Source organism: Mauremys reevesii, linkage group 7, assembly GCF_016161935.1.
Source record: "Mauremys reevesii isolate NIE-2019 linkage group 7, ASM1616193v1, whole genome shotgun sequence".
Classification (NCBI taxonomy): Eukaryota; Metazoa; Chordata; order Testudines; family Geoemydidae; genus Mauremys; species Mauremys reevesii.
This window is the reverse complement of record NC_052629.1, coordinates 115,385,063-115,411,144: the sequence shown is the minus strand read 5'-3', so window position 1 is coordinate 115,411,144 and position 26,082 is coordinate 115,385,063. Positions and strand designations below refer to the sequence as shown.

The 26,082-nt window shown below is 42.6% G+C and overlaps 1 protein-coding gene across 5 annotated transcripts in view; it reads left to right on the top strand.

Moving 5' to 3' along the window:
- The window catches only part of GXYLT2 (glucoside xylosyltransferase 2), a 32,631-nt gene extending 9,229 nt beyond the window's left edge, over positions 1-23,402 (top strand). For 3 of the 5 annotated variants that reach the window (XM_039482667.1, XM_039482664.1, XM_039482668.1), the window contains exons 2-7: positions 2,405-2,591; positions 2,841-2,972; positions 11,731-11,982; positions 13,237-13,360; positions 16,924-17,096; positions 18,378-23,402. In XM_039482667.1, the coding sequence (XP_039338601.1) occupies positions 2,405-2,591; positions 2,841-2,972; positions 11,731-11,982; positions 13,237-13,360; positions 16,924-17,096; positions 18,378-18,557 (1,048 nt within the window). In that variant the 3' untranslated portion in view covers positions 18,558-23,402. The remainder of the gene's footprint in view (positions 1-2,404; positions 2,592-2,840; positions 2,973-11,730; positions 11,983-13,236; positions 13,361-16,923; positions 17,097-18,377) is intronic. The other 2 variants (XM_039482666.1, XM_039482665.1) reach the window with 2 other exon arrangements.
- Positions 23,403-26,082: the final 2,680 nt, after the last annotated feature.

The window sequence follows — 26,082 nt, the reverse complement described above, 5'->3', positions numbered from 1 at the left end:
GGGCTTTTCCTGTCTACCTGGCCAGTGCATCTGAGTTCAGATTGCTTTCCAGAGCGGTCACAATGATGCACTGTGGGATACTGCCTGGAGGCCAATACCATCGATTTGCGGCCACACTAACCCTAATCCGACATGGCAATACCGATTTCAGTGCTACTCCTCTCGTCGGGGAGGAGTACAGTAATCGGTTTAAAGAGCCCTTTATATCGATATAAAGGGCCTCATTGTGTGGACGGGTGCAGGGTTAAATCGGTTTAACGCTGCTAAATTCAGTTTAAACACGTAGTGTAGACCAGGCCTGAGAGTATGTCTGTACTACAAGTGCTACAGTAGCAAAGCTGTGGTGCTGTACTGTAGGCACTTTCTACAGTGACAGAAGGGTTTTTTCCGTAACTGTAGTAAATCCACCCCCTGGAGAGGTGAGAGCTGGGTTAATGGAAGAATTCTCCCATCAACCAAGCTGCATTGACAGCAGAGGTTAAGTCGACTTAACTACATCACACAGGGTATGAAATTTTTCACGGCACTGAGCGACGTAGGTAAGTTTTCAGTGTAGACCAGGCCTGAAGACAGCAGCTGTACTAGGTGGACCAAAAGGCTGAACCCATTGAGGCTGTGCTGAGCATGCCTTGGCTGGAAGACCATTTTTACATGGCTTGGGAGGTTTTCCTTTGAGTTCACTCACTGCATTTGTGGCCGAGAATTGATAGTGGTTAAAATGCGCACAGCAGCGCTTTGGGCTTTGGCACAGGGACTTGAAATGTCTTAATACGAGGTTAGAGCTTTGTCCTGCTCCGATTGAAGTCCGTGGCCATAAGCTATAGCAAAGTAATTCACGTTTATATTCTACATATGGCTTGATTTAGAGACTCAATTAAGAGGAAACATTAAAGAGATGGTTAGGAGGAGGGAGGGGGAAACAGGATCTGTATGAGGAGCCAATTATTCATTTTAATAATTCAGTGGTTTTTACACTAATAGTCTGGAAAGTAAATACTACTTCACATAAATGTAGTGTTTCATTATTTATACGCTGTTGAAATTGAGGTTTAATTATGATTAAAGACTAAGACTTTTAAACCATTAATGAAACATGTTGCTTTGTGCAGTCAGTAGTACGGGTGGCTTAAAGTTATAAGCAGATTATTCTGCAGTACAGGACAACAGCTATCATGCTGAGGTCATTATGAACGTTATGTTAGTTTCTGGAAAGAGACATCCCCAGCTTTATTAATTAATTGCCATTTTCTCTTTGTTATTTCTTTAGGCCTTTTGTTGGTAATATTAGCTGCACTGATTGATTGTGTGGATGTCAGTTTGTGTATACTGAGCTGGGACCAGGCTAGGATTTATTTCCTCACTTCAGTGATATATCACCTTTATCCTTTTGAACAACCCAGTGATAACTGTGGTGCTTGTGATTTACTTATTTTTCTATGCATCTGGATAGCAGCGCGTTAATGTGGTTCAGATCGGCACACAAATAGGACGAATCAAGAGGAAACATTCTAGGAATGGCTTTATTTCTATACTAATAAATGCAAAAAACAAAGGCCAAAGTTTTCAAAAGTGACTACTGATTTTGTGTTCCCAATTTGAGATGCCTTAAAAGCACTATATGAGAGTTAGGTATCATAATTTGTTACAAAGGGGCCTGATTTTCAGAAAGTGCTGGGCACTCATTCTGTAAATATCGGGCCCCTTGAAAGTGTCTCAAGTTTGGCACCCAGAAAGTTGAAGCATGTGAAATCACTAGTCACTTTTTAAATGGATGCAATGGGCCGACCCCTTTTCTCACTGGAGTTAGTGACCCAAGATACAATGGGAATAGGAGGAGGCACAGTATGATGAGTATAAAGGGCCTCTGAAAATGCCTTTTACCTGGCAGTTTTGGATATGTACGTTTGGATATGTACGTTCTCCTTTTATATACTGGTCAAACGTTCTATAACAAAAAAATATTCAGATGGGAGACGTGCTCTACTCAAACTGACATAATGGGCTTGATGCAGAAGGTCAGACTAGATGATGATAATGGTCCCTTTTGGCTTTAAAATCACTGAATCTAGAATAAAAACCTCACTCACTCTTCAAAAGCCAAACAATGACTTTCTGTGCTGTTAGTTCACTGTAACTTGTGTGTACAGATGTATGCAGACAGGAAGAGCTATCAAACCTGTTCTAGTTAAAGATACAGAAAATAACTAGCATATTTCTTCATGTTCTCATGATAACATTCTTGATTGGACCCAGTGACTCACATTCTACATCCTGTTAACAAGCTCCACTCTAACGAATCCACCTCTTGTTTTATAGATATTATGCTCTTTTAATGTAGAAAAAAATCCTCCCCCACACTCATTTCAGTTGCCTGTTTTTTTTATTTATATTTATTTTTCGGAAGACCTGGGGAACAGAAATACTTGAAAGAACTTCCATCTCTGCAATGGATGCACCTGGCAGTTGTGGCATGTGGCAACCGGCTGGAAGAGACTATTATCATGCTGAAATCAGCAGTTCTGTTTAGCTACAGGAAGCTCAAGTTTCACATCTTTGCTGAGGATTCCCTGAAGCCTGAATTTGAGAAAAAGGTGAGTCTGCTTCTTTCTCATTTTCAAAAACAATGCAATGGTTGTAGCCTGAAAATGTATGATAGCAAGGACATGGATGTCAACAAGTTAATTAGTGGATAGGATCTTTAAAAAATAAATAAATGTGAGGGCTTGTTACTAAACATGGTCTGTATAGGGTTTTCTTTTTTTAATTGTTTGATTATTTAATAGTAGTACATAGATAGTTTTATGCATCTGAATTTTAATCCTTTCCCCCATGTTTTTCAGTTAAGGGAATGGCCTTCCTCTTACACCAAGAAGTTTGAATACAATGTCTACCCAATTGCTTTTTCAGTAGGAAATGCTCAGGAATGGAAAAAATTATTCAAACCTTGTGCTGCCCAGCGCCTCTTTCTTCCGGTAAGGCACCTGGATTTCTGAATATGCAGCTTCAGGAAAAGGTCTGTTTCAAAGTAAGGAAGCTTTGCCAATGTGAGATTGAAAACATTTTTCAGCTGAAATTTCCTTTCTAGGACATCTTTATCTGTTCCTCTATCCACTTAAAACACAATCTTACCATTCCTCCCCCTGGCAAAGAATGCTTCTTGTTTGATGCCAGCTCCTTTTGCCTGTTGAGGGTCAGTGTCAGTGCTGTTTGGATGTAGGTGCTGCGTGCTTTCCAAATGTCACATTCCTTTAAAGAGGCAATCCTTGGTCCCCTTTCTTTCATTCCCTATGTGCCCCATTAGAATGGAGGATTTTTAGGACTTTTCTTTCCTTGCAAACCTGTGCCCCCCGTATGCATCCAGGTTGTCCCTGAGAATGCAATTCCATGGTTCAGAACAATGTGATCCCATGTGAGACTCTGAAAATTGTGGAGTGTAAAAAGCCCATGTGTTAACTCCTCCAGCCTCTGCACAGGTTGTATTGGCCACCCTCTCCCTTAACTTGTACTGCCAACAATTCTGTTTGTTTAGTAACATTTAGTGGGAGGCTTTCAAAGGCACAAAGACCAGTTGGGTGCCCAGTTCCCGTGGAAAGTTGACTACAGACAAGAAGGAACGTTGGAGCTAGAGGCAGACAGCTGAGAGTCCCTGTGAAGTGTGTATACAGGAGGCCTGCAGACCAGCAGTGCTAGTAGCTGTAGCACTGCTTTGACATGCTGCACGTGTTCGGAGCCTGCATTCTCATAGACTCTGGCTTGACTTCATAGGAGTCCTGTAGCTAAACCCCATCACGCACCAGGAAAACAGACCCCTAAGTGTGCGTTCATGGAACAGCATTTTCATTCTGAGCGTAACCCAGTTTCAGAAGAGCCCTGTTGTGAATGTGCCTGATCCTCCATGCCTTGTACCTCTCAGCTCATTTATGCCACCTGGATTGAGGCTTTCGGAGCAGAGATACTGCTCTATTGTCATTGACTGGCTGATCTCCATCCATCCTTCTGGTGATGGACAAAGGTTAGGTGTCCACATTGATGCTTTTAGGTCAATGAGCAGCTTTCACCACCTTTTGCCACAAGGTGATGGTAGAACCTGCACACCCTACCAGGGACAGGGGGAGTTGTTCTTGAGTGGTTTTGTTCTCTGAGAGGACGCAGAGGGGAGTATTGGACGAATGCTTGTCAGCTCCAAGGGCTGACTTGTGTAGGGTGCCCTGAGATTCTGTCCTGTCATTCCTCATATTTAAGATGCTTGTGAGGAGATAGTGACACAATTGAGTGCCCTGCATCCCAAGCTTTGTCTGTTTTCTCAGACCAAATCAGTGGGTTTTTTTCAGCTTTCCTAGTGTCTGACTGAGACTGAGGCATGGATGAGAGCTAGGTGACTGAGGACCATTGGGACTAGGGTGACCAGATAGCAAGTGTGAAAAATTGGGGCGGGAGTCGGGGGTAATAGATGCCTATGTCAGAAAAAGCTCCAAAAATCAGGACTGTCCCTATAAAATTGGGACATCTGGTCATCCTAATTGGGACTGAAACTAAGGTGATGGTGAGCTGGGAAAAACAAGAAGTGGAAATGGCTGAGGTGGTCAGTGACCCTTTGGTTGGGGGAGTACACCAACTTTTTGTTGTTCAGCATTCACAATCTGGAGTCTTGCTGGACCGTGAGCTGTTTCTGGATGACCAGATCTGTAGTTAAAGCTTTATTCATCTGTGCTCAGCCACAGGGTTCCAGCCCTTCCTCATGAATACCCATGACAATGTCCACATTCATAACTTTGTCCCCTCAGACTGAATCACCGCAGCGCATGCTATGCTTGCCCAGCCCTAAAACTGTCTGAGACAATTCAGCTAGTTCAGAAGGCAAATGTTTCACTGAAGAATATTACACCTGTGATGCGGAGATTGCATTGGCTCCCAGTTTGTTTCATCATGGAGTCCAAGGTGTTTGCTTTACACCTAGAAAGCTCTTCATGGTTTGGCTCTTGACTATCTGTGACCAGCTCTCCCATCCTGTATAACCTCAACAGCTGAGATAAGGGACCATTTATACAAGCTGAGGATCTGGCCCATGATATCCCAGGGCTCTCAAGCTATCAGACCTTATGTTGAAATGGTGGAAAAGCCTTTTAATTTGAAGGCCCTCACCTTGAGAATTCTCCTCTGGAGTCCAACAGAGACCAAATTAGTTGGTCCTCAGGATGTGCTTCAAGACCTGTCTCTACACTCAGGCTTTTTCTGAGAAGGTGACCTGAGCTGGGTGGGAGTGGAGTTCTTTTAATGCTCTTTCTACAGTCCGTCTGTTTAAACCATTCAGTTGAGACATGTTTTAAATACATTAGCCTACTGATAGGCTAGTGCGCAAATAAATAAACCCTTCCACCTTTCTTCAAATTACTCCATGTCCTATGGATCTCTGAGTGGAACTGCAAAAAACATTAACACTTTTGGAGGGTCCCAGGGGAACAGCAGCTTAGCATAGCATAGGCTATGTACCCCCGCAGATGCACACATTATCTTGGTTCAGCTAATGCATGTGCTGATCTCAGGTCAGAATTTGAGCCTTTGGTTTACTATCTCTTTTGAACTTCCCTGCCAATTAAATAGCTTTTCTTTCCGGAACGCCAGCAGACCTGTGAAACTGGAAAGAAACGTACAAGCGTGCACTGGAGGGGCCTTGTACAAGGAAGTTTCAATGCGAAGTTCATTGCTAATAATGCTGAGGCCACGTGTTGTGTTCCTGCAACCCCAGATAATGAAGTGTTTCATTTTGAGTGGCAGTTGAATGCTGGCATTCCTGATTTCTGTAGAAGCTACCAGAGATTAAAATGTTAAGGAAGATCACAGTAGATGTCAAGAAGGGCAAGTCACAGCATCGGATTATAAACCTGTCATATCAGGCATAGGGTAGATGGACTGAACCGAAGGGTAATTTGAAATCAAGTCTACATTGTAAAAGCAGCAAAGAATCCTGTGGCACCTTATAGACTAACAGACATTTTGGAGCATGAGCTTTCGTGGGTGAATACCCACTTTGTCGGATGCAAGTAGTGGAAAGTCTACATTGATGTTTTGGCTGCAGTATATCTCTGTAAACCCAAATCAGGGTTGCTGCAGATCGGATCTTAAAATGACTACAAATAACGGGCTTTAAAAACAAAATTCAGTTGAGATACTAAGGGTACATTCATTATACCAACATGTTCAGGTTGGTGGGTAGCAGAGTGACACCACTCCATGGGAATAATATTATTTTATTTCTAGCAAGTGCCATCTGAGTATCTGCAATGACTCTGCAAACATCAGTAGTCAGGTGGTGGTACCCTCACTCACTCTAGGTACCATCTTACGCCACGGATAGTCTCCTTGACTTCAGTGTACTCAGCTCTGATGGTGATGGGTGGCAATATAAAACCCTGAGGTGGGTGCTGTGCAGTTTGAAGAAAGCTGGCAAAATCTGGCTCTTTTTCATTGCCCTGGTGGCCCTGTGAGGGAGCTAAATGCTGGCCACGTTTCACAGATGTGGAAACGGAGCAGTTCCCTTAACCTTTTTTTCTGCCTCAAAGTCATGCAGGAAGCCTATGACAAAGCCTTTTGCCTGCTAGTCCTGTGCCTGAACCGCAAGCCCATTCCGCCTCCCCAAAGGAAAATTGCTGCCTTCCTGGCCAGTGACGCGGTTGGCATGGTCAGTGGGTTGTTGGCTGCTTTGCTTTTGAATCCCAGCACTTGTCATTTCACTGGGAACATTGGCAGTGGCTTGGGAAGGGGTGAGCTCGGGGGCAGGGACAATCACTTGTTTTGTGTTTATACGGCCCCTAACACAGTGGGTACCTTGTCCATGACAAGGGCTCCTAGGTGCTATTGCAAAACAATAAATAGTAACAAGCATCTACTTTTCCAGTGAGCAAGAAGCTAGGGGAATGGAGCCCTGCTGGCAGGTGCGATTTACAGAATCTGGGTGAAAACGTGCTGTGTGTCTTGGATGAACAGATGCTATAGCCCATCTAGAGAGCTGGGGTGGCCCTTTCAGTTGCTGCGTGGAGCTACAAAAACACTATAAATATGCAGAGGGCTTAAGGAAGGTTTCAGTCTTAATAATTAACATATATACAGAATCTTCCACCCAAGATTCGTCAAGCACTTCATACATAGAAGCCTGTGAGGGAGATTAGTGTCATCCCCACTTTACAGGTAACTAACGTGAGTTTCTTGAAGTGACTTGCCAAGGGCCACATAGTGGATCAGTGACAGAACTGGGAATAGACTCCAGGGCATTGTCCTGACTAGAGTTTTTTGCTCTGGAGGTAGCTCAGTTTGACAATCCATTAACTAAGATGTTTGTGGGTCTAATGTAGACATTCCCCAAATCTGTTATCCTGGTCATGGGTCAGCCCTAGGATCTGGACAAAGTGCAGGAGTATGGACCCGGTGGCCAGTTTGAACCTGTCGGCAACACTGCCTCTCTTGGCACCAGTATATGCTTACCTGCCAGCATGTTATTACTTGCCAGCCTTACTAACATAGGGAGAATCCACAGAGACAGAAGTTGTGGAATCAAATTACAGATAATTGAGTATTTAACTGAAGTGTCAAGCTAAATATAGCAAGTTCTGGAGAGAACTCTCAAAAGATTTATTAGCAAAATGCTACACAGCTGTGAAAAACATTGAGATTATGCTCCTCTAAACTGTAAATGGCTTGGAGGGGTAAGGAAGGGGACAAGGAAAAGCAGGACTCTCATATTCCCAGTTGGTCATGTTCAAAAGTCACATAATAGGGAGGAATTCTATCACCTCCTGACTCAAAAATCTTGTCTGCAGACTTGTTTGTTAGTATTGAGTACATCTGCTATTGCCAAAGTGAGACATTTAAAGCTGCGATTTTTTCAAAAGCAACTAAGCGAGTTAGGCGTCCAACCCTCTTTGGCTTTCGGTGAGGTAATAAAGGTAATAATTGGAGATATACCAATCTCCTAGAACTGGAAGGGACCTTGAAAGGTCATTGAGTCCAGCCCCCTGCCTTCACTAGCAGGACCAATTTTTGCCCCAGATCCCTAAGTGGCCCCCTCAAGGATTGAACTCACAACCCTGGGTTTAGCAGGCCAATGCTCAAACCACTGAGCTATCCCTCCCCCCTAGAGAAGGCAGTGCCTGTCTCCCTTAGCTGCTTACGAAAATCTCACCCTAGCAGAGCTCAAAGATTATTGTAAATACTGAATTTGACTTGATTGTGGGAAGCACCAGAGTTTGCACCAAATTCCCTCCCTGGTTTAACCCCAGTGACTGCAGTGAAGTTACATGAGGGACTCATTTGGCCAAGTTATTCTAGAAGTTAAATTGCTGTGCCCAAGGCCAACTCATATGCACATCCAGGAAGAGTTGTGGTCTCATCACACTGACCTCTGCAGCTTAAAGATGATTTTTTTACACTTCCTATGTGAACAAGGAAAGTGCTAAAGGCTTAGAAGAAATAGCAGCACTTCTCTTCCAGCCTGCTAGGAAGGTTTTGAAGGAGGATGATGAGTTAGTTTTGCAGATCCTTAAAAGTCTCCTTTTCTATGACGCCTACAAAAGCATGACTGTGGTGAGGCCGCCGGTGTCCTGAGACCACTGCCTATCATGTTGACCAATATTGTCTCATTGTTTCTTTGTACTCCCCTGTCTGTCTGTGTCCATCTGTTCTTGTCTTATACTTAAGCCTAGTCTACACTTAAAATTTAGGTCGACATAGCTTCATCAATCAGGGGTATGAAAAATCCAACCGCCTGAGCACCATAGCTATGCTGACTTAACCTCCAGAATAGATGCAGTTAGGTCAACAGAAGATGGCTTCCATTAACATCGTTACTATTGCTCAGGAAGGTGTTGTTCATACATCCATGAAAAAACACCTTCCATTGGTGTAGGTTGCATCTTCACTACCGGGTTATGCCAGCATGGCTACGGTGCCATATCTATGCCAGTATAGTCGCCGTACTGTAGACAAGGCCTCCGCTTGTAAGCTGTTTAGGGCAAGAACTGCCTTCTTGTTCTGTGTTTGTACTTCACCTAGCACAAGGGGATTCTGGGCCATGACCAGGGTTTCTAATTCTAATAATAAATAATAACGGACTCAGCGGTGTGCTGAACATCCTTCGGCAGCTGACAAGGAAGGGTGTTTCAGCTTATCATCTTTTAGCTTCCTCCAGAGCTAGCAAGAGAAACTCAGGGCCCAGTTCTCTGAGTATCACTTCCCCAGGAGTCCTGAGTCCCAGTCTAGCTCAAGCATCTGCCTCTCTAATCCATCGTATTGGACTAATAATATTATATAGTTTTTACTGGTATCTTCCTGTCACGGGTTGTGTGGTCTAGTAATAACAGGTGCCCGTTCAGAGGAAAAACTATACTACTTAGCTATTGTGTGTGCCATTATCTACAGTAAGTTAGAGCTGAATGTATTATTCAATAACCAAGCTAGTAACGGTCTGCCTGGAGCCCTCATTAGAGACATTATTTTCCACTTTAAAAAGTTGAAGCACCCCTTTTGCTTGTCAGGCTGGGCAGGGAGAATGTGCCTTTGTGATGTCAGAAATGGCGTGGAGCTTTCATTAAACTAAGCTAAATGTTGATCCAAATCCTGAAGCCCTGAGCCAGGAGGAAATCACATTGAGGTTGGCATTCAAGGATTTGGTCCAGTCTTAACAGAAGCCTATTGAGCATGCTCAGAAGTGTTTTTTCTGTCACATCACTTTAATAACCCAATTTATCCCATACATGGTTGCCAGGGGAGGGAGGTACACCTCAGCGAGCACCAGTTTACAAGTTCAACTGGTTTTTGAGTTATCTGAGTAAGGAGGGAAATGTGCATACTTTGTCTTTGCAATTGGACTAGTGATTGTTTGTTTCCTTTCCCAACCTGACCGCAATCCATGGCTGAACAGAGGTGCCAAACAAACAAATCTTTTGGGTGAGACCCCGGCTAGTAAATGTCAGCCCTTCAGCTTTTTGGACAGTTTTCGCAAATAAAAATGGGGAGCCATGGGAAGGTTATCATTGCAACTGATTTTCAGCTTTAACTAAGCATTTGCTGTTTAGCAAAGAGTATAATGAATAGCTGAATGTCTCTCTGATGCAAAGGTCAAGGGAGTTTCCACACCCTTAAAGTTCCGTATTATTTCTCTGCTAAAATTATCAATGAATGTGTAAGTTACTGGCTTTCCACAAGGGGGCATACTGCAAGCAAGAATAGACTAGATATGATGGGCCTGATTCTACTCTCCCATACACCAGATTTACACTGGTGTAACTGAATTAACTGCAGTAACTCCTGACTTACACTATGGTAACTGAGATGAGAATATGGCACACAACCTCCTTTTTAAGACTTCTTTTATTTGGCTGGTTGCATATTTTCCCTAAAAAGCAAAGAGTTAAAAACACTTAGTGCAGGTGATCCACAGTTAACGTTTTTTAAATTAAACTGCATGGAAACGTGGCTTTAATTCATGTAAATAAGTGGATGTAATTTACCCAGTGTGGGGGCAGAGAGCTGTAAAAAGGAGGAAAAGTGGCCAGCGGCTGGGGGTAAGGAAACATAAGATAAAAAGGAGATGGGAAACTGTTCTGTTATCGGAGTAGCAGCCGTGTTAGTCTGTATCCGCAAAAAGAACAGGAGTACTTGTGGCACCTTAGAGACTAACAAATTTATTTGAGCATAAGCTTTCATGGGCTACAGCCCACTTCTTCGGATGTATAGACTGGAACATATAGTGAACACACACACACACACACACACACACACACACACACACACACACACACACACACACACACACACACACACACACACACACCATGAAAAGGTGGGAGTTGTCGTACCAACTCTGAGAGGCCAATTAAGTAAGAGAAAAAACTTTCGAAGTGATAATACTTACATGGGGAGATAGATTCATGCCACAAGTACTGTTCTTTGTTCTGTTATCAACCACCTTACGTTTTCTTCCCTGCTGCAATAGACCATGGTGCCCCAGATGATGCGGGGTGTGTGTGTGTGTGTGTGTGTGTGTGTGCTAGCCAATATGGGATCTAGGTTTTGCTGTCTGGCTAGACCATGAAAGGGTCTTATGCCAAGGACCTGGTGCATATTGTGGTAATATATATAGCTGTAAAATGTTGAGTTTTTTTTTTTTTTTTGATAATTACTTTCCAAAACATTTGCCATATCAATGCCTAAATTACATATCAAGAACAGGAGTACTTGTGGCACCTTTAGAGACTAACACATTTATTTCAGCATGAGCTTTCGTGAGCTACAGCTCACTTCTTCGGATGCATAGAATGGAACACACATCCACATTCTGTAGTAATCACACAACTTCCTAGTCTTTGGGAAAACTAGCAGTGCTGTATTAGTGCAGAAGGTAGGTGTTCTGTTAGTAAAATCAATATGAAATAAGACTTGTGGGTTAGATCTCAGGCTGTTATGACAGCTAAGCAGATTATTGTTTTGTGTAAAGAATAGCCTTTGATTTTTGCACTTTGCTCTAGCTATTTTGCAATGCTGGCTGCCTTTTTTTTAAATCTACCTTCTGTTTGTGACTCCCACAACAGTTGGCAATGTCAGTTGATAACTCTGTCATTTGCATTAATGCATAATTTAAAACACAAGTAATTCTTGAGCAGTAATCAATTTCCTTTTTCTGTCTGTCTGGTTTCCTTTTCCATCTTCCCTCACTTCCCCACCCCGCAACCCCCAAAGGTGATTTTAAAGGATGTGGATTCTCTTCTCTATGTGGACACTGACGTTCTCTTCCTGAGGCCCATTGATGACATCTGGCGCTTTCTGAAAGAGTTCAACTCCACACAGCTGGCTGCTATGGCCCCAGAGCATGAAATACCAAAGATTGGTTGGTATAGTCGATTTGCTCGTCACCCTTACTATGGAACAACTGGAGTCAATTCCGGAGTCATGCTGATGAATTTAACCCGGATAAGAAACACACAGTTCAAGGTGAAAAACTGCTGTAGAATTTTACTTTCTTTTTTTCAAGTAAACTTTCAGGAATATGTGTGCTTGCATAAAACAACTTGTACAGGATGGAATTGAAAAGGGATGCTGGACAAACTTGGTCAGAACCAAGCTTTTAGAAAAACTAGTAGAAAGATTTCCTGATATAATATATATATATATATATTTTTTTTAAAAAGGGGTGTGTGAAAATGATTATTTTTAACAACCATTTCCCCAAAAGCCAGAGTTTTAAGACCCTGGAAGTGCAACAGCCTAAAAGCAAAAGGAAAGCTGATGTCCTTGATTTCCCCCCCACCCCACCCCCTCCCATCTGAGACGCATGGAAAAATAAACCCCAGGATCAGTAGTGCTGAGCATACTGGACTTTAAAAAATACCTCTCCCTGGTAATGATTCAAGGTGGTGTGAATAACATAGGGAATGATCTGTTTTATTTACATCGAGTGAGGCTCGCTCTTGAGCTAACTGACACCCCTGCAAATCACGAGTGGATGTCAGTGGAGATACTTGTGGAAATGGGGAGAATGATTTTCAAGTTGGCTTTGTTGTTTGCATGTCGAAAGGCTCTTGCCTGTGGAACCTTTTTATTTACCTTGGTGAGCACTTGTTCCCATAACTACTCTTGTGAGTAAGTGCCCAGCAATGTGAAGAAATGTTCCACGAACTTGCCTAAAGGATTTGGTCCTGATAGCCTTACCCAGGCCTAGATTGAGCCTTTCAGTTCAGCCCTGAGTAAGGCTCAGTGCATAGCTGTGCCGCCTCTGGGGCAGCTCCAGGAAGGAATTGTGCCTCCAAAGTTATGGTCCCTCCCCTGCCCTGAAGGGGAAGTAAGTTACAATAGCCCTTGGGAAGGTGCAGCATACTTCCCTTAACTTGCACCTGGTCCCTACTCTGGCTAGCGCGTAAGAAGGCTGGAGCCAACACTATACCCACTCCTGCTCTTCTTCACCAGCTCCCTGGCCAATTGCTCTCAGTGGCAAGTATCTGGAGAGCAGGGGCTGTGCACCACGCTAGTCCGAGACCCAGATGGTCTTGCTTCCCTGTTCAGCTGAGTAAGAGGAGCCCTTCAGTGAGTCCTGCCACTCCACTCATAGCCAGGCCCAGCGCTTCCTGGGCACAGGAGGGTTTGGGAGAGTTCTGCATAGGTGGGCCTGGGCATTAAGCCATGACTTTATTACCCTGTTTGTTTGGTAAAACATTAACCCGCTTCCTCTGATTTCTTTCTGCCTTGTAGAACAGCATGATACCAACAGGCTTGATGTGGGAGGAGATGTTGTACCCATTATACCAAAAGTACAAAAATTACATTACATGGGGAGACCAGGACTTGCTAAATATTATTTTTTACTTTAACCCAGGTATGTAATGATTCCCATTAGTCTCACGCTTGTCTGGAACAAGTGAAGGGCTAGACCTTGTATAATTCAATAATGGGATTGTTATGATGGAAAAACTATACAGGAGATTGAATTCTGGCCTGAAACGAATAACCTAAGGCCCCCTAGTCTGCAAACATGTATGTACATGGGATTTACACCCACTGGGACGACTATGGACATAAGTGTGGTTGGGACTGGGGCCTACTTCCAGTGCAGATGCCCAACTATATTACCTAAAGAGCCTGGAAAGTATAGAAGAGTTTTCTAGGCATGGTACTAACTGCAGGCTGAATCCTGGGCTGAAGTTAGTTAGGCACATACTTACATGCTTTGCCGCATTAGAGCCTAGCTGAGCAACATTTTCGTCTTCCTGTTCATGGATGTTTATCTGAATCTGAAATTACTCACCTTTGTCCAAATCCATATCTATTTTCTGACATTCGGCTCAATCCCAATATTTATTAAAGGGGTGACGGTGTCAAAGCCGACGGATACGACACTGACTCTTGAAAAATCTCTTCCCTTCCCAACCCTGTGCTAAAAAGCCAGACCTTCCAATGAGACAGTGTTTCGGCTCTTCAGCTGAGTTACTCATCCCAGTGACCTCAGGATGTTCGGATTGTTTGCACTCCCAGCTGTGTTGCGTTTTGTGCTCTCCCTTTACCCTGCCTGCTCTGAGCCTGTGAACAGGAAGGATATGAAAATCCTACAAGATCTTTTGTTGTCGGAAAGCATGTTAGGTACCCCCACCTGCCCCAGAGAGTAGATAAGAGCAAGCAGAGGGATAGTGTGGGACACGAACACAAATACGTTATTTTGTTTGGATCTGACTTATGCCCACCAGCTTTGCACAGGGTCTTTTTAAACAGCTTGCTCTATTTTGGGCTTTTCATGTAGTTCCATCTGAATTCAGGTCATATTCACATAGGTTTGTTTTCAAGTGACTAGTGATTTTGGGTGCCGCAGTTTTAAAGGGGCCTGATTTTTCAGAAAGTGCTAAGCACCCACCTGTGAAAAGCGGGCCCCTTGAGAGTGCCTCAAGTTGGACTTGGACTTTTCCAAAATCACTACTCACTTTTGAAAACTTAGACCGAAATTCTCTGGTATGGTCTCTGCTCACTCGGAGAAGTTAGGACCTTTGTCCTGGACCTGTACCATCATGTTGATGTGCCAGTATCCACTTTGATCTGCTTTAACTTTCCCCCTTTGTCCTACGTGATCTTGAGCACAGCATAAAAGTGGGAGTATCTTTATTCTGTTCCTTTTTGCCCCTCCTATCAAATCTTCAGTCAAGTGACAAGGGCTATAATAAAATCCAGACAAAAATCAAAAAAATTGAGGCAGGGGAAATGCAAAGCAATAAAACAAGTATTATAGCAACAGCTATTTAATGCAGACAGATGTTGCAACCGAAACACTAATTTAAGACAAGTAATAGCCTCATAATCCTAGGAAAAAGCTAATGTGGCAGTCCAAAAACTGTGTACTCATTATTAAATGTTATAATGGTTTCCAAAAAGAAGCAGACTCCCAAGATGCTTGGGCAATACGGCCTTGTGCTGCAGTATGTGGAGAAGGAAAGAAGACGACGCAATTAGTTCAAATTCACAATGATCATTTAAAGTGGGCGAGAAAATTGAGAAACCAGTTGAATTCTGGGACTAGCAAACTCATGATTAGCTCCACATGTGAATATCATTTTTCATTCAGTAGGCCTGGTCTTTTCCTCACATCTGGCAAATATGCTCCTAGGAACTATTTAGTATCAAAAGTATTTTCCGAACAAGCAACAAAACTTTCCTTCCCATGCCAGTTTAGAAAACCCTATTGTAAAGAGCCATCAATTCAAAATCTCAGACATTAGAGAAGGACAACTAATTTATCTACTCCAAGCCACTGCAGCTTTTCCGGTGCATTAGCCAGGCATATACCTAGCCATGTTACCTGGGAAAGTATAACCTCTGTCCCCTGAAATAATCCAGCCATGCAAAAGGAACAGTCAGAATCCAGTGAGATAATCCTTGGAGCACAACCCCCCCTCCTCCCCCCAGGCAGCTCTGATATTAATAGACTTGAAGGAGTGACTAGAATTAGCACCTAGTTGTGACAGCAAAAGTTGAGTGCTAGCATAGCTGAGGGGTGCGGGAGAGGAGAATGGGCGAGTACAGCATGTGAAAACTGATAAGCGACATGACACCCTTGTTGAGTGTTAAGGGCCTGGGGAGGAGTTGTGCTTGTGCAAACGCTAAGTACTGGCATCCTGCTGATAGAGGCCTCCATCTGCAGCTCCTTGGAGCCAATGGAAAGGCTCCTGTTGATATTAATGGGATTTTGACCAGGCCCTGGCAGCTTCCCCTTCCACTGATTCTAGCACTGAGCGTTTGGCTGGAGCGAAGCATGAGAAATGTCAGGCTGAACAGAACGCGCTCGGAAAAGGGCCCTTACGACCACCTCCTGCATTGGCGGTGTCAAGGAGAAAAGCGCTCCTGCTTTTCCCTCTGCCCCCTTAGAAACCCACCCGAGGACCAGTCACAGCTTTACTGGGCAGGATGAGTGGAGCCCCAGGAAAGGCCAAATGAAGTATTCAGTTTTCGGTGCATATGGCACAGCCATGATTCTGCCATCATGGAGACGGGTCCAGAACAGCTCTAGTCCCTGGCTGGGAGATGACCCCCAGGACTTTTCATGATTGATTGTAGTGTGCTGCGGATGCTGGGAATGTATAGAGTAAATTAAGAGAAGAGGAAAAGCAGGAGGAGCTTGTTCATAAGGCACTTTGCGAGTAATTAGTTTGCCTTTGGAATTAATCTGGAACTGTATACGTAACAGACAGAGGGCTTAGAAACGGGTGTCAGTGTGTGTAGGGTGGCTCTGTATGTTAGGGTCCACACAGATTCCCATGGCAACATTTGTGGATAAATTATTTCATTGCATGCTCTGATAATTCATTGTACAACAAATTGCCATTCTCTGGCTTGGCATGTCAACCGCCTAGATGAGAGTTTCAGTGGTAAGCATGGAAATAGTTGAAAAGCTTTATCCCACTGGCTCCAATAGGAGTCAAAATTCAGCCAACCACTACAGGTCTGTCTTCAAGTGGGATGCAGGAGATGGTGACTTGCGCTGCCTCCCTCTCATTCCATGGCCTTGCATGTACACAGATACAACTAGAGAGGATGCTGGACGAAGGAGCTACACATTGCGTAGGACCAAGGCCTTGTTCTGTCACTAGTAGCCTGAAAAGCATGCTTTTTTCCTCCTCTCTCTTCAGTTTCTCTTTTCTCCCAGTTCTGCTATGGGCCAAGTCTCCTATTATAACAATCCCCAGCCCAACAGTGGTGGGACTCTCACAATCATCTCCTGAAGAAAACCCGGTTAGAATTCTAGACCATTAGCCCGAGTCACTACCAACAAAATGACTGAAAATCTTCTGGACTGACAACCCCACCACTTTTTCCTAGCAATGTGATTAACTTGCGGTAATTGTTTAGTTCAATCTCAATCTCTCTCTCTCTCTCTCTCTCTCTAATTGATGTTGCCAGAGTGTCTCTATGTGTTTCCCTGTCAGTGGAATTACCGGCCCGATCACTGTATGTATGGGAGTAACTGTAAAGGCGCAGAAGAGGAAGGCATATCTGTTCTCCATGGTAATAGAGGCGTCTACCATGATGACAAGCAGCCTACTTTTAAGGCACTGTATGAAGTGATACGTGATGTAAGTGTTCTCTTTTTTGGTATTTTTTAGTTATTATTTGATACAAAGCAGTGCAAGATCTTACAGCACAGCGCGAGTCTGAGGGAAAGGGTACTGTGTGTATACTGTGTGTTCACAAAACACTGTGTTGGACTTCCACCTGTGTGTGTGTGTGTACACGAGGGATGGTTGAAACCATCCTCCTCAATGTTAAAACAAACTTCAAACCCTAAGGCCTGGTAAACGGCTTCTGTAGTGTATTAATGGAAATGGATTCGAATGAGCTGGATCTTGCATCCTTAATTATGCCGTTACAACTGTGACTCCATAACTGTTATATGGAGCCTGATCCTGGCAGGGGCTGAGCACCCTCAAATACTCTTCACCTCCCTGGGGAGTGCAGGGTGCTCAGCACCTTGTAGAATCGGTCCCATATTTCCATTTCGTGGGATGAATTCTAACTTCAGACTCTGCTGAGTTTTTTTGGTAAGTGTTTCAGGGGTTCCTTTTGTTTCTTCTTAAGACACTGGATTTAGTTCTCACCCTTTATTTGTTAATAGAACCTGTGTATAAGTAGCATAAGCCCAGCAAAACATCTCCAGTTACTCTACCTTTGTGCTACTTAGTAGGCTGCCTACATGTGTCATGGTCTCATGTAGCGACAGGTCCACATACAGGATAACAGCGTGCTACTGCAGCCAGTTAATGAAGTTACTCATAGCTCAAGTGGCATAGGCTTATGCTTTCAGGGCTGAAGTCCCTGGTTCAGTCTCAGCTGCTGACCCCAGTTGGGGATCTTTACAACAGCCTATCCTTCCACTACTGAGGAAAGGAGCTGTTTATACATAGTGCTCTGTGGTACTTCAAGGCCTGGCATAGAGCTGCCTCAGACATCCTTGTGGAAGAAGATCTCCATCAATGAGCATAAGCATAAACTCCAAAAACATGCTTGGCCCCAGCTGTATTACACTTACCCCCTAGCCTGGGCTTTAAAAATGCAATTTATTGAAGCTGGCTGTGCTAGACAACATGGCTGGGCAGAGCTTTCTGAAAGTCAGTAGTCTCAAATGGATTTGACAGGTGGTTTCAATACATCGGAAGTCAGTGGTGCCTCAGGAGCAAGCCAGTGCCAATTTGTATAGGACCTATTCCTGCTCCTATTTATGGGTTGAATAGCAGCCCTGAGGACACTTTTAGCTCCCTCTGCATATCTCCCAACTAAAAGTGGTGGTAAACTTTTCAAATGTCATTTATAGCTACTGAAAATAATCAGTTTTCTTCTCTGCTCTCCTCCCTCTTCAGTTTCCCTTCGAAGACAATCTCTTCCAGTCCTTGTACTACCCTCTTCAGTCTAAGTTTCTGGATACTGTACACACTTTATGTGGGCGAATTCCACAAGTTTTTCTGAAGCAGATTGAGAAAACGATGAAGAATGTTTATGAAAGTCGTGTCATTGTTCATATGGCCAACTACAGATACTAAACATAGCTATACTTTATAAGGTAATTTTCATCCTTGTATCCAAATCATTTGAGTTAGATAAATTAAATTGTGGCAGGAGCACTGTCAGTTTAAAATTCATGTTATAAAAGAAACATTGTCTAAATTGGAACAATTCACCAAGGATCACAGTGGATTCTCTATTACTGACCACTTTTAAATCAAGATTGGGTGTTTTTCTGAAAGATCTGCTCTAGGAATTATTTTTGAAAAGTACTACGGCCTGTGTAATACAGGAGGTCTGACAGGATTATCACAGTTGTCCCTTCTGGCCTTGGAATTCATGAATTTCCCTGTTATATTAATAGCTCCTTAAATGATTAATATGGAATTTTAAAAATCCATTCAAACTGCCACCACTTATGCTCTTTGTTCACTTCCTGCATTTCTCTCCCCTTGAACAAGGAGAATCAATGGTTTGACCGTCACTAGAATGAGTTTCATGTTTTTAGATCTGTCATGTTTGTTTAAACACTTCAGGTGAATGTGTATGTGTTTAAAAACAATTATTTTCATTGGAGGTGTTTTTCAGTTGTGGAAACATCTGTTTTAGATTTAAAAAAAAATTTCATCTCACAAGATTTAAATTTGGGTCTAGATTTAAATCGACAGCATCACTGACTTAAAAATAGATGCTCAAGCTATCAAGACAGCCTTAGTTAAACATGACTGTATTAAAGGAAACCATCTGCTTAAAAATCACTGAAAGGTGTGTGGGTGGGGGTGGGGTCTGTTTGTTTACTTTGTGCATTTGACAGCACTTTGTGTCTAGTGAGTATCATTGTTCCCTGGCCTACTTTCCCTCTTTTGTTTGGGCCTTTCACAGAACAACAGGAGGGAGACCCATTAAAGCCTAAGAAGAACATATGCACAAATTCTGGGAGAGGGATGTAGAGATAAGTACAGTACTTGAAACTAGTGTTAACTCACTTGCTGAAAGTACCTAGATTTCAAGTGGCTGTTTTAAATTCCCCTCTCTGTGGGAACATGGCTTTGGTTTTTTTTTCTTCCCATTTTAAATACGTTACCTTTCTTGCTATTTTGTGGTTTTAATTATGTTAAAAACAGGCCAAGAACACTGTGAATGAACTGTAGGAAAACAGGTACTATTGAACTGTTTTTCTCATTAACCTTCTTTAATTACTACTTACTGCTTGGGAATAATTCTGTACCACTGAGAACCTTTCTTCCAGCACAGCGTTAGTGGGAGACTGAGATTGCTGCCTCTACCTGCTTTTTCCAATACGCTAAAAATCCACTTGTTCTTGGACATAAAAAAAAATCCACATCTCTGCTTGGCACTTTCATCCCTCGAAGTTCAGCATCTGTGCCAGGAGTTTAACTAATAGCCTCAAAGTGAAATGGGATACAAGATGGCTCTGATGTTTGTTTTTTATTTAAAATATTTAATTTAGGTTATATTTCAAAAGAATGTTCATGTTGTAAGTAGTTAGACTGAAGGTTACAGACAGTGTTACTCAGCTCATTAAAACTTGCAATAATTAAAAGATGCTCAGCAGAAGCTGTAGGAAACCTGAAACTTTAAGGATTCATGGTGCAATGACATACCCATAAAAGACACTTTTGTAAGTGAAAATCGTGAGGGATGTATACAACAGAAGGGTTATATTGTTCAGCATGTGGAAAGCAACTGAATAGACAGACTTACCTTACCTTATCTGTTCAGCAGAAAAATCAGCCATCACTTGGAACTGTCTTTTATGTCTAGTATGCAAGGTGTCGAGGGGGAACTATTCTGTAATGAAAAAGCTGCTATAGACTGCATTATGCAGTAATATGCATGTAATGCCAATAGTTTTCCAGGCATACATACTTACCTTGCATGGCTGGTGAGTGCTAGGGGCATGTCACTTTAATTAGAGTCTAGAAGTTCAAGACAGTCTGCAGTGTTGGCATTGCTGCCCTCACCATTCATGATTGATACAGTTTCGCAAGGGAACACGTGCCAACCGAAAATCCTCTTAGATGGGTGGCCTACGTGTGTCCCTCTTCTCCAGTAACAGCAGGCTAGCTGTCTCTCTCAGCCTAATCAGAACAGTTGACACGAATGTGCCCGAATGCAATACCTGGCTTCTGAGGGAGAGGAAGACATGAGATTTGCTGGCAGCTAAGGCTGCCAAACAGGCAGGTTGTACACAGTGGTAAGTGCCTGTGGAAATCTTTTACAAATGCATGGGGTGTGAAAACATATGTGACACATCCATAGGCACACTGAGTGAATGGCATGGCATGACAGACAGCAGCACTAGGGAAGCATCCGAGTAGAGTGAAATGAAAGAGCCCAGGACTTGAAGTCCTGGCCCCACTAAAGTCAGTGATTTCACCCCCGGGCTGGACTAGTCTTCAGAAGAGACACAACAGACAAAAGAATAGTTCTTTGACACAAGGCCTAATAGGACCCTCAACACCCCCCCACCCCCAATTTGCACATTTCTGGCTCTCATCCTCACATTATCTTCTTCTCTTACTATGTAAGAGATCAAAGTACCTTAACTAGCAATGGACAGAAGCAGTCATTCTGAACAGTCTTTCAGCTGTCCCTCTTAATGGGGACCAGAAAGGCATTTAAACCTATTTAGTGCAGGCTTGAAATATTTAGCATTTTTCTTCAAGCCCCAACTCCTGGAGTCAGATGATTTCTTCAGAATTTCAGTTTTCATTTAAAAAGAAATGCAAGTTTTTGGCTCTTGTGGTTATGGAGAAGAGCTTGAAAATGTGACCCGAGTGTACCTGAACTACTCAAAAGCTAGTAAACAAATAAAAAGAACCCAAAGTGTATTATTTTAAAAGCTTCACGATATTTAAAATACTCTCGTGCTGTCTGGGAGCTTGATTCATGATTTTTAAACATTTTGGGTTTGGCAATAGCGCACACTTAAAAAAAATAGTTTGATTTCCTAAATCAGGAAAAGCAGACTGTCTGTAGGTCCTGTTTGGTTAGATTAGACGTCCTCTGAGCATTTCTAAATTGCTCATCTCTATGGTATCTACAAGCCACAGAAGTTTGTAGAGCAACAGTCATCTTGTCCAGAACTTGGAACTCTGCGTTTTAGAACATTGCCTCTCATATACAGCAGTAGAGTTGCTAACTCGCAGACGCTAAGTAGGTTATGATTATGTCCATTATAATTCAGTAGAACTTGGAACCATGGGAACATACTTGTGAAGAAGGAATCAAATAAGATACTATATAGTTAATGACAAAATAAAGGCATTATTACTTATAACGTTATTGGAGATTAAAACAGTGTTTACAGGTGGTGCTATATTTTTATAAAGAACAATATTATGTTAACAGTTGTATAAGGTATATGAAGTATACATTTTTAACGTGAAAATAGCTTTCAGTGTAATGTGAAGGTGATTATGCAGGAAAATAACTTTTTTTGGTATTGTTTTTCTGAAAAAAATTAATTGAGCTGTAATTTGAAAACTCCAAAGCCTTTTTTAAAAAGTTACATAATTTTGTTTTCTCGTTCTGACTAGAATTATTAATTTATGTTTTAAAACTGCTTCCAAAAAACATGTCTTCATTTCAACAGCAGTTGGTTTTAATATTAAGCTTACGTTAACCATACACCATACTCATTGCTAATTACTTGTAAATTAGCCTCATTTATTTTAATAATGGAACTATGTAAATACTTATGTAGGATTTATATATTTTTTCCTCCCCTTATATACTATTATTGTATTGGTAACTAAAAAACCCCCAACAAAACAGACTACCATTTTTCATGTACCACACTAAGCAATGACACCATAACATATTAGCACTAAAAGAGAACACCAAAATAGTTATCTGTAGATGAATACAAATTCATTCTTTGGCACATTCAGAGAGTTGGTAATCCAGATTTCACAAAGAAAAATTCATCTGCTGCACTCAGAACAGTGTGGTACGGTACAGCCTAAAGAACTGTCCTAGTTATTTGAACACAGGCTGTGATCCTGCAAAGACTTACGCATGTGCTTAAACTTTTCACACTGTGAGTAGCCCCATCGCAGTCAGTGGAACTACTCGCAGTGTATAAAATGAAGCCTGTGCCGAAGTCTTGGCCTGATAAGGGCTATAATGCACATTTCCAGTTTTTAAATTTGCTGTGCTGTACTTGAACTTGCTGAAGTTATACAAATAAGGGCCTGACACTGAGCGGTGCTGAGCACCTCCTTTCAGCCCTAAACCTTTTAAGGAAATGTCAGAATAAAAATACACATTATACAGTGAGGAACTGCTAGTGAGGGAGGCATTTGTTTGCATCATTTTATAATGTGAGGGCTTTTTTGGCTATTTGGCCTGCACCTGGCAAAGTGAGCTAGATAGCTTTGCTATAATTTCTGTTCTTTATAGGTGGAAACTGGAAACTATTTTTTTGGTGTGTGTATGTGCGCACATGTACATATGAGTGTGTGTGTAAAGAATTATGATCAATTTCTGTATCATTTAAATGCTTGTATATTTTTATCTGACAAGTGCACCAATTGTTTATAGCTCCCAAGGAGGCATCGCAGTGCATTTCTATGTTTAAGATTCTTTGGCTTGCAATATAAATAAATGAACTTTTAAGCAAACTCCACATTTTGATGTCTCTGTTCTGATTTAAAAAAAAAAAAAAATTAAAAGGCTCACAGTAATAGGTCTTGTTACTTTGAGGACCATATATTGCCCTGACCACCTATATGCACAACATAATGGAGGTTTGACAATAGCTGGGTATTACAGTGTAGTTATTCAGTTCTGTATTAGGCTGTTCTTAATACACCGCTACCTCGATATAACGCCACCCGATATAACACGAATTCAGATATAACGCGGTAAAGCAGCGCTCCGGGGGGGAGAGGGGGGGCTGAGGGTGCTACGCACTCCGGCGGATCAAATCAAGTTGGATATAATGTGGTTTCACCTATAACGTGGTAAGATTTTTTTGGCTCCCGAGGACAGCGTTATATCGGGGCAGAGGTGTATGTTGCATATTTATGATAAATGATCATTTTCTGTTAATCCTCAGAGGGGTAGCCGTGTTAGTCTGGATCTGTTAACTTATTTTTGCTGCATTTTCTGTTAATTTATTTTTTAATAATAAAGTTAGTTTGAAGTACAAAACCTTATTCTTCCATAATATGCTTTAAGACTAAAACAAAGATTTTGTTGGTTTTTCTAATTACATCTTGTGGATATTATAAATTTAGAAATGAAGACTAAACCCTAAATGTACCAAGTCAAACTGCCCTCCTAGTACATCTATGTAGTCCCATTGCACCCTCTTTCACCAACAATGAATTTGACCCATTGACCTCAGGGGATTGTATGTGCGTAACTGAGGGCACATCGGCACTTAATCTTTATTATGTCTCCCCCTCTCCCCCCCAGTTTATTTCAATCATATCCTTTCTTGGGGAACTAGCTTGTATAACATGGACATCAGACCTCAATGAGCTTTCTTTTTATTACATTTCTGCCTTGTAAATTCTTTGTTATACTGTGTGTCTTTAAAGGTCTTATCTGTTCAAGATCAATGGCATGTGCAGGGATTTGGCCTAGAGGGAAATTTGTCCTCTGCTAGTGCTCATTGAATTTAACAAAGAAAATTGGGCCTATTCCAGCAAGATAATTGAATATGGCTACTGAAAGGGACAAAATATATGCATTTCCTTGATAATAACAAGAGACCCTGTTCCTTTCTCACTTGACTTAGTGGTATGACAGAAGAATTTGGCCCAAGCATGGCTGGCTCCAGCTTTTTGGCCACCCCAAGCGGCGAAGCAAAAAAAAAAAAAAAAAGCCGCGGCAGCACTTCGGTGGCAGCTCAATTGTGCTGCTCCATTCTTCGGCAGCGGGTCCTTCACACCCTCTCTTCCTCTTCGGCGGCAGCTCAAAGAGGAAGAGAGGGACTGAGGGACCCGCTGCCGAATTGCCGCCAAAGACCTGGACGTGCCGCCCCTTTCCATTGGCCACCCCAAGCACCTGCTTCCTTCGCTGGTGCCTGGAGCTGGCCCTGGGCCCAAGATGTGTATTACACTGTAAAACAACATCTTCATTTCATATTAACTAAAATAGTAGAGGTCTTCAGTTGTACATGTACTTGCAGGATTCAGTAATTGAGGATCATTTCTCTTCCTTTCCCTACTGATTCTGCATTACCCTGTGTTGTCTTTCCTCATAGTATCTGCCTTCTTATGGACTCAGTCTTGTACAATCATTGCTGGGATTGTATTTGCTTCCCTGATACTTCTCTGCAGGCCAGAAAATTCCCAATCTTTCTGAAACCAAACCAGTTGTCTGTATGGTGATGATGTCTCCTTTTTTGCAGGAGACAAAGGTAATCAGATGCTGTTCTATGGCATTGGTCACTTGTATTGCACGTTGGGCCTAGTCCTCCTTTTAAAGTCAAGGACAAAACTCCTAATGACTCTAGTGAGAGCAGGATTGGGCCAGTTATGTAATAAAGTGGTTCTCTGTTGATTGCTAATGGTCCTGGAGTGCTTTCCGGCTGTCCACAGGTATAAACCAAGCCATAGGGAATGGAGGTGTTGGGAGAGAGGATGGGTCCATTAGAAGGTTGCGAAGAAGCAATGTGTTCCACAGAATGGAAAGACTGGAGAAAGGCTAGCGTGAGTTTGATTAGCTATCTCCAGCACTTTGCTTTCAAATGTGAATATGGGTATTATTTTTGTCGTGGGAAGAGCTAGTCAGAACAAAACATGTTTTCAATGAAGTATGCTGTCTTATCAAAGCTGAAAGTTTTGCAGAGACCAGCGGTTCTCAAACTGTGAGTCAGGACCCCAAAGTGGGTCACGACCCCATTTTAATGGGGTCACCAGGGCTGGTGTTAGTCTTGCTGGGACCCAGAGCCGAAGCCTGAGCCCAAGGATGATGGGGCTCAGGTTACAGGCCCCCTCACCTGGGGCTGAAGGCTATGGCTTTGCCACCCCCTGGGGTGGTGTGACTGTGAATTTGCCCCCTCCCCTCGAGGCATCAGGGCTGGCGTGGGCTCAGGCTTCGATCTCTCCTCCTGGGGTTGTGTAGTAATTGTTGTTGTCAGAAGGGGGTGGCAGTGCACTGAAGTTTGAGAACCGCTGGCAGAGATGCATCAGTTTGAAGGGAAGGTTTCTGAGGTCCAGGGTGGGCTCTCCAGGAAGAGTAAGACTAAATGAGAACTGACCTGTCTGTTCAAAACCAGATCCATTTTGATGCAATTCTGTTTCATGAAAACATATTCATTCCAATATGGAACAAAACAAAACCTTGAAAGTGCCGCAAAATGGAATTGTCGTTCTCCAGCTAGCTCTAGTCTTGAGCACTTGAGCCAACAAAGCCAGATCTGTAGCATTATAGAAGAATGCTGTCTTTCGTAATGCAGTCCGAACAGTTGATACTGGGGTAGCACTTGACAAACAACTTTTTTCTTAATGGGATGCCTGAATTTTGCAGTAGTTCTCCATGTTCTCCTTACTGTTAATGCTCAGACCTACTCCTTGGATAAAT